Raw genomic sequence first — 8,539 nt, forward strand, 5'->3', positions numbered from 1 at the left:
AAACCATGTAAAAAAAATATTTTCATACTTTTTTACGTGGGATCATTTTAGTTACCCTTAAACACACATTTCACAAGAGGAACACTTTTTTTTTCCACTGCTTCTATTTTTTAAGTAACTTTGAAAGTGTTAAGATTTTGTCAACTTTATTTTTTTTTATTATTTTTTTTTTTAAATTCTAATAACTTATGTTGGGTAGCATCTTTTAAGAACATAACTTATTGCAAGATTATATCTCCTTATGCTTCAAAAAAATTAATAAATGGTCCGTTTTACACTTTTACCCCCATCATTTATTACGTTGAGGGATTTTATAAATATGTTTCTTCTGTTCTTATACTACATCTCATTACCTAACATTTCATATACTACTCACTCGTCCAACTCATTAATTACACTAACTTATAATTTTTTGAAACACATCGACTTCCACCAAATTTACTATCATAACTTTTCTTCTGCGACACCTCTCCATTGAAATCATAAACGGGTAGTACATTATAAATAACAAATTTTATCTTCTTTACGCTTCTTCTATTATTCCACTTTTTCACCAATGAACAATTATTACAGTTCCAACATTACACACTTATGTCACCATCCTACCTTCCTAATCCCCCACTACACTATACTCCTTCCCTTATAATAATACTTCATCATCCCCACTATTCTCCCCACCACCTTTCTTCCTATATAAACCATTGAAACTTTCGTAGAGCATCACTTCATGAGAAGGGTCTTGCGGTTTACAATGGATCTTTCTCGTGTATCCATTGTCCTTTCACCATTCCGACAAACAACCAATTCAATTGTACCTATCACCCGGTTGCAATGCAACATTTGTCAACGTCTTCGTCAAAGCTGTAACGTTGCAACAGGGTTCTGTTGTCAAGAATGTCTTGATAACACACCTCGACTTTTTTGTTACAGCTGTAGAATGTATAACGTCGATGTTGTGAACTCCTGCTGTCGACCTTGTCGTCAGGGGGTTCACTCATACCTCTGCGAAAAGTCGGGTCTTCTTTATGAGATCGATGATACCCATACACTTTCCTGCCTACTCTGCACTTCAGCTGAACAAAGGCGTCATCTCTTTCGGTCCATTATGATGACACCATCCTTGCACTAACTTTTTTCCTAATTACCTTTTCCTTTCCTTCCCCACCCTGCCAAACTTTCCTTTCCCACAAGTTTGACCTTGACACACTTCTTCAAATATATACCACTGTTACCTACATGTTGTTTTTATTAAATCTACTTCCACATTACATCATCATTTATTTCAGAACAAATTGTACAATATACATGTTTACGCTCCATCAACATTTACGATATTATTACAAATTTCCCTCACATAACCTTCTTCAAATACACTATCCCTCCTTAAATGATGGTTATGGGTGCAAACAAATTCGCAACTGCAAATCTCTCCGCACCATCCGCAATGAATGTGGACTTCGTCGTGGAGGTGAACTTCTAACATCCACAAATTCGGTACTCGCGTATACAACGATATTATACTACCATTGTTCGTTCCATACCGACAACTCCCACACATAGGTAGATAACGAAGATTACTCCTATCGCAGTACAAGACGTAAGCAGAACATGCTTTATAGTTCATTTTGCACTCAAACAGTTTACGGGCTACGCTCCACTCTTTCATCCGACTGATGTCACTTACATACCTCACTGCTTTACTTTCACTGTACTGCTGTCTATCCACGTAGTCTCCTCTATGTAACACGACATTACGATGTACCTCGTCCAAAACCTCCACATGTTCAACAACGTTCCAATATTGTACGTCTTCTACACCACCACACACTTCATGGATACCGTTGCCGCTACTTACATCCATCCCCGCACTTCAATTTTCACAATTCTACCTTTTATGTGCAACACTCCTGTGGTTGTCTTTCATTTATACTCCTTTCTACTCAACCACATCTCTTTCCTCCTCCTTAACGTATCCCTACTTCCTTCCCTCTCCACTAAATAAATTATTTTCAAAATCCTCATTCTTTCAATTATAAATTCAGCAATATATGTATTAATGCTTACACTCACTGACATCGTCAAGAGCCAATAACATCATGTGACCAGTAACAACAACCGTTTAACAGTAACCATTTAACAGTTACACGTTTACGATCGATGACGTTTCGTCAGTTACCTACTCCTCTGTGCTAGAATCGGTTATCTTACCCTACTCATATTCGAACGAAGTGGCAGCTGCAGACACCAAACGATATAAAGGTCGACACCCTGGTATTGTTGAAGGAGGATAACACACCTCCCCTTCGATGGCCTCTTGGTCGAATCATCGACGTATTTCCTGGAACGGATGGCAAAGTTCGTGTCATCAATGTAAAAACCAGCTCAGGAGTGTATAAGCGATGTGTGACGCGAGTGATACCTCTTCCAATAGAATAAGATATTCATATTGCTTTTAGCTCTTAAGTTATTTTACTGATTTTTTTTTCTAAATCATATTTTATTCATTCGTAATCTTTTAAGTGTAAAAATAATTTGTTGAACGCAGTTCGTTCAAGGCGAGCGGCATGTTAAGATTCATAGTATTTGCCGACGTTCAATAGTTCAAGTCATGTAAATAGTCGTATTGTACTTAGGTCTATGAAATGGGGTGCAATATTCTGTTATTATTTACATTTCTAAAGATCTTAAACTGCACGTCATAAAACCATTTAAATATTTTAGCGATTGTAGGGATTTAGTCGGAATCGGTCGATTTGGAAATTTCGTCAGGCAGTGTCATTACCCTTGTGCATTACTTGTTCTACCCCTGCCCTCTCAATACCTCCTTCCTTTAATCAACATCCTTACCACTCCTCTTAACCAATGATAGACGCTAAATTCGAAAATCACCACCCTGTATTACAACCCCATTTAACTTAAAATTTAATAAATATTGAAAAATATAGTTTGTAACCAGAGTTTTCTACAGTTTTTTCATATGATATCTACGCACACATTTGAACAATGATTTTGTAATTAGTGTAAATAAACTATTAAACCCACTGTCCTGTTCATTCGTTTTTTTTTTAAGAAGTGGTGCAGCTTTTTAGTTAAGGTTGTACAGCAGTGAAATTTCATTGGTGATAACCTCTAGAAGTCCACTGTCTATATGCCCGAAACAGAGACTAATACTTGAATATTTTGTAATTATCTGGGCATCCTATTATGAAATATACATTAGTCGAATCGAAATAGTACAACAGAAACTTTGCAAATTCATCACTTACCATACTATCAGTACAAACGAAATCCACGCACTTCTTAAGATACACACTATACATACGTCGTCAAATTACAGATTCATGCTTCTATTACAAACTAATACAGGGCTCATGGTAGCTCCAGAATTATTGACGCAGTTTGGTCTAATTTGTCTCAGTATAGGTTTGAGAACTAATAGAATTATCGAGTGATAATAACAAATCATCAAAAAATCATATCAGCGAAGGACCATTGAACGGCATATCCAAACTAGTGAATGACCACTGCATGGCAATAAACTTCTTTAGAGGAAATTTTAAATCGTTTAAAACAAGCATTTTAAATCAATTACGCAACCATGAAGTGCAATAATAAATCCCTATGCGAAACCGCTCTCAGCTTCATATTCCTATTCTGCGACCTTGTACTTACAAGTGATATTCTCATCTCTCTAGATGTACCATTAATACATAAACTTATGTATATATTGTACATTGTATACATTTTTTCTTATCTCTGTAGTACAAAGTCGTTGGACGTAAATTAAATAAAATTAAATTAGATATCGGTATGTTGTGTATAATTAAATGTTTTGAACAATGATTAGTAATTTCATAAGATTTGCCAAATACAGAACAAATCAAAAACGCCAGAACTGTTTTAGATTAATTATTTTTATTATAAATCACACCTATTAATTTCTGAGATACATTAATTTCATCTATCAACAATACTACAAATTTATTTTTTGCTGATAATCCGATAATAAGTTTGAAATTTGTCGTAAATAATGACCAGTAGAAGATGTTAGATTTGAATCTTCCCAACAAATATGTCGTGTCACACTAATCAAAGTCTGTTTTTGCTCCTCAAGACCCTGAAGAAGGTACAACTGTTGAAATTGTAGGCAACGGACCCATTAAATCGATACATATTAACTGACCCGGTTTCCCAACAATAACAGAATTAAGTTCGCCTATACATTACCTTGAACTTTTTGTCTTCTAGCATATATCGCACGCCGTTACTAATCTTTTAATATCCCTCAACATTTTTGACCAATACAAATCCCGCTTTATATGCTCACAAGTTTTCTTATACCCGAAATGATCTAAGTCGTTATGCTGTTGTACCACTATATCTCTAACCAAACACTTGGGTATGCAGAGTTTTGGACCAGCACAAAATTCATTACCATTCTTAAATAGAATATGCTTGTACATTTGATAGCGCTCTACTTTCTCCCTTATTCCCTCATTATCCCCATTTATTTTATCCTTTATCGCCCCTATCCACTCATCCTGAGATTGATCTCTTTCAACTGCTCTTTTACCAATTTGAACCACCTGGCACATTTTAGCATACTTATCCCTATTACTTCCATATCCGGTAATGGACCCATAGACAAACTATCGGCAATACAATTTCCTTTTTCCCTACAATATCTTATGGTAAAATTAAATTCCTGTATGTATTAGACCCAACCCGATAACCGAGACGAACTCAACCTACATTTCATCAGAAAGGATAGTTAAAATCGCTAATCCCTGTCCCAGTACTAAAGATCTTCACTGTTTTAATGCAAAAACAAAGGCTAACGCCTTTTTCTCAGTGACGGTGTAATTTAATTCTGCGCCTCTTAGGACCCTGCTCGTGTACGCAATCACTCCCCTTTCTCCCGTTTGTCTACTTACCTGGAATAAACAAGCGCCTATCCCGTAACCTGAACTATCTGATTGTGTATAAAAAGCCTCGGTAAAATCCGGAAGAACCATCATAGTGACCGACAAAAATTTATCTTTCACTGCATTCAACCCTTTCTCTTGCTCTTTTCCCCACTGTCATTTATTCCCCTGTTTTAATAATTTTAATAACGGTAACGTCATATCCGAGAAATTCTCGCAAAACTTTCTCTCAAAATTGATCATTCCTAAAAATCATCTAAATTATATGACCCAAAAATTCTATGTTCCGTCGCGCAAAAACACACTTCCTCAATTTAATTGTAAGTCCGGACTCCTTAAATCTCGTGAATAACTTCCTCAGATGCACTAAATGCTGTATTTCATTGAAGAATACTCGCGCAATAAGTCCAATAACTTGATTTTATTTTCATCGGATAAAGTTTCTCATCTTTCCACCATCTCTTTTTTTTCCTGATGCTTATCTGCCTTGTTTTCGCCCGTATAGCATTCACTTATTACCACGACGCGTTGATCCGCTTGCTCGTTTCGCGTAATAAATCCGACTGTCCTTTTTTCATTAAAGCTATAGAATTTCAATAAATGCTCCTCAAAACTAATTATCGCATTGTTCTCTGTTAACCAGTCACAACCCAATATAAATTTTCGATTTAATTTTGAACCACTATACAATTTATATTAAACTGTTCCTCTGATATCCCTACTAACAATAATACTTCTTGTTTTATTTTATACTTTTTCGTTTTTACCGCAACAGTTACAACAGTGTTACATACTGGTAGAACAGGTACCTTATTCCCCTGCGCTCTCAGATATTTCAGAAAACTCTTCGATATCGCCGAATTCTGACATCCCGAATCTATTAACGCTTCTACATTATTATTAAAAACCCTTACCTTTAGAATCGGAGAAATTAAAGTTTCAGTCGATTTACTAATTTCTTCATCCTCACTCAATAATTGTTCGGGTTGCAAAACCGCTCCGTCAGAAAATTCTCTGATATCGCCGAATTCCATCCCGAATCTGTTAACGCTTCAACATTGTTATTAAAAACCGTTACCTTTAGAATCGGAGAAATTAAAGTTTCAGTCGATTTACTAATTTCTTCATCCTCACTCAATAATTGTTCGGGTTGCAAAACCGCTCCGTCAATTAAATTTATTTCACTACCCTGCATCATTTTTGCACTACCGCCGCTGCCTTGTCCATTACGCGCTGACTCATTTCCTCGCGGGCTAACCATCCTCTTTACCGAATTATCGTTTGTGTGAACTTGCCGCCGTGTTTCCGTAGGACGCCATGCCTCCTTCCTTTATGCAACAGTGCCGCTAGTTGTCGACCCATCTTGTCTTCTCCCGCCATCGAACGTCTCATCTATTTTACGTAAAAAACTATCTAATTCATCTATAGTTTTAATACCTCTCAAAATAATATTCCTTTCAATTTCTGGCGAAAAATGTTTATTTACAAGCTCTATAAATTTCTCCTCTGGTATTTCCTCCGTTAAAAGTGATAATTGACAAGCTAATTTTAGCATATAATCCGCCCTACTACCTCGTCTATGACCACCAAATTTTAATTCGTAAAATAATTTCTTCTCGTGCTCAATTCCCCAGTAACGCTTACGAAGAGCTTCACTAAACTGACTAAAAATTTGAAAAGTTCTTTCTTTTGTAGAGGCCCAATCACCAGCTGAACCCTGTAATCAATTCATCCCTAAATTTACCTGAGCTCTAGGTGGAACTCCTGCTTCGAAAAATAACCGTTTTAATTTTTCTAAGAACAACATCGGGTGCAGGTTACCCCCTGTAAAGATAAGATTGATACCCCCAAATCTTTAAATACCGATATATAGTGTTTATTTTCTGTATGACAATTCTGTTCGTCACTTAAGTTTTGGGGCGGCACACTGCCGTCGATTGCCTCTGTAGTTTCTTTTACACTAACAGCTAACTTATTTCTCTGCATTTCCTCCATATTTTTCATTCATTTGATCTTTTTCTGTATCTCTAACTTCTACATTATACTCTACATCAGGACTGTAATCCTTACTTTTCTTATTCCTTCTTTTCGAACACATCTTCAAACCAACAATTTAGACACCTCTAATTTTTCTCTTCTTTTTGTAAACAAACCGAACACAACATGTATATTACGCACACCGTTGGGTACCAAAATGCTGTACCTAGCTCAGAAGGCAGGGATTCTTTACATAAGAGTATAAAACATATAATAATGCATAAAAGAAAACTGCAATCTACTGAACTCAAAATACTATCAACTAATTGTCCAAACATAAAACAAAAGCAAATACAACAACTTACAGGTAAGAACTCTCTTTACTATAACACCTTCTTCCAAGACTGCGTTGAGGTTCCAGACTTTCCCTAATCTTCGACCAGCCAATAACAAGTATTTAAGTAAGATAAGTACTCATACTTTATCAAATGGATAATTAATACTCCTTTCTTTAGTTTATTTGTCTTATTTAGACGTGGATCTCGATCCAACACAAAAACTAGTCAAATCGACTATCTCAACACAACGTAGATTATACGTTGTCTGGTTACTGCAGTCAACTGCCGTCTGTCTCATCTGGTATTAACCCTCGCCGTACATCCGTCTGCATCCCCCCCCCCTTTATGCGGCTCGCTTTGAAATACGAAGCACATCAAAAAGAACATATTCGTCAATTTTTTGGTGCATTACATAAACTAAAAGGAGATTCCTTTTTATCCAGATGTAGAACAATTGCATTAATATATAGTTTGCCTACTAGTTTTGAGCAGTTTAAGCTCGCTAATGAATGAGCTGTCATCTGCTGCTGTGTTAAAGGCAAAAATATTGGAGCAGGCCGAAGCTCAAAGTAATGATGAACCGGTTCAAGCGGCAGTAGCTCCAAGGGATCAAGATATAAAAAGTTTAATCAGAACAATAACAAATCTACTACAAAGTAACATTCGCTGTTATACTTGTGGAGAACCTGGTCATAAATCTTCAGAGTGCAAATAATCTAGCAAAACTAGTTACTCAAATAAACGCGGTCCAAAGAAACAAACTGCAAAAAAGACAGATGAGTCATTTGCTGTATGCTTTGGTGCTAGAGATCATAATATTAGTGAATGTAATTTGCTGTCTGCAGAACCTTGGATATTAGATAGTGGATGCACTAGTCATTTAGTAATAGTAAAGAAAAATTTAACATTTTAAAAGAGTCAACTTGTAGTACTCTAAATTTAGTCAGTAATTCCTTATACCTGTTCGAGGATTGGGAAATTTATTACATGAATTGTGAAGAATACCTTAAGGTGTTTAAGCTACAGAGCATCTTATACGTTCCGGATTTGAGGTCAAACTTGGTGTCAGTGGCCAATATTACTGATAAAGGTCACAGTGAAACTTTTACCAAAGATTCAGCAACAATTAGGGATCATAATGGCAAGGTAAAACTCGAAAGAATAAATATTTTTTTTCGCAAAATTCCCAGTCTCCAATGTATCTACTGTAATAAGTCAAAGTGATCTCAAGTGGCATGAGAAGCTTGACTATTTAAATTACAAAGACGTGAGTAAGATGATTAAAGATGTAATGAGATT

At 36.0% G+C, this 8,539-nt stretch overlaps 1 protein-coding gene across 1 annotated transcript; it reads right to left on the reverse strand.

Moving 5' to 3' along the window:
- Positions 1-45: 45 nt before the first annotated feature.
- LOC112904761 lies at positions 46-2,052 on the reverse strand. Its single transcript, XM_025975644.1, has 2 exons — positions 1,464-2,052; positions 46-1,433 (listed from the first exon to the last, which is right to left on the reverse strand). Exons 1-2 carry the CDS (start codon positions 1,859-1,861, stop codon positions 1,310-1,312), a joined length of 522 nt encoding a protein of 173 aa, XP_025831429.1. The 5' UTR covers positions 1,862-2,052; the 3' UTR covers positions 46-1,309.
- Positions 2,053-8,539: the final 6,487 nt, after the last annotated feature.

Source organism: Agrilus planipennis, unplaced genomic scaffold, assembly GCF_000699045.2.
Source record: "Agrilus planipennis isolate EAB-ADULT unplaced genomic scaffold, Apla_2.0 scaffold184, whole genome shotgun sequence".
In the NCBI taxonomy this organism is placed as follows: Eukaryota; Metazoa; Arthropoda; class Insecta; order Coleoptera; family Buprestidae; genus Agrilus; species Agrilus planipennis.

What these genes read in the sequence shown, in the direction of transcription:
- LOC112904761 (XM_025975644.1), bottom strand. Translation starts at nt 1,861, where the DNA reads ATGGATGTAAGTAGCGGCAACGGTATCCATGAAGTGTGTGGTGGTGTA. An exon ending in ATGTTAGAAGTTCACCTCCA is followed by an intron (nt 1,434 to 1,463) that starts CGACGAAGTCCA and finishes TTGCGGATGGTG; the next exon opens with CGGAGAGATTTGCAGTTGCG.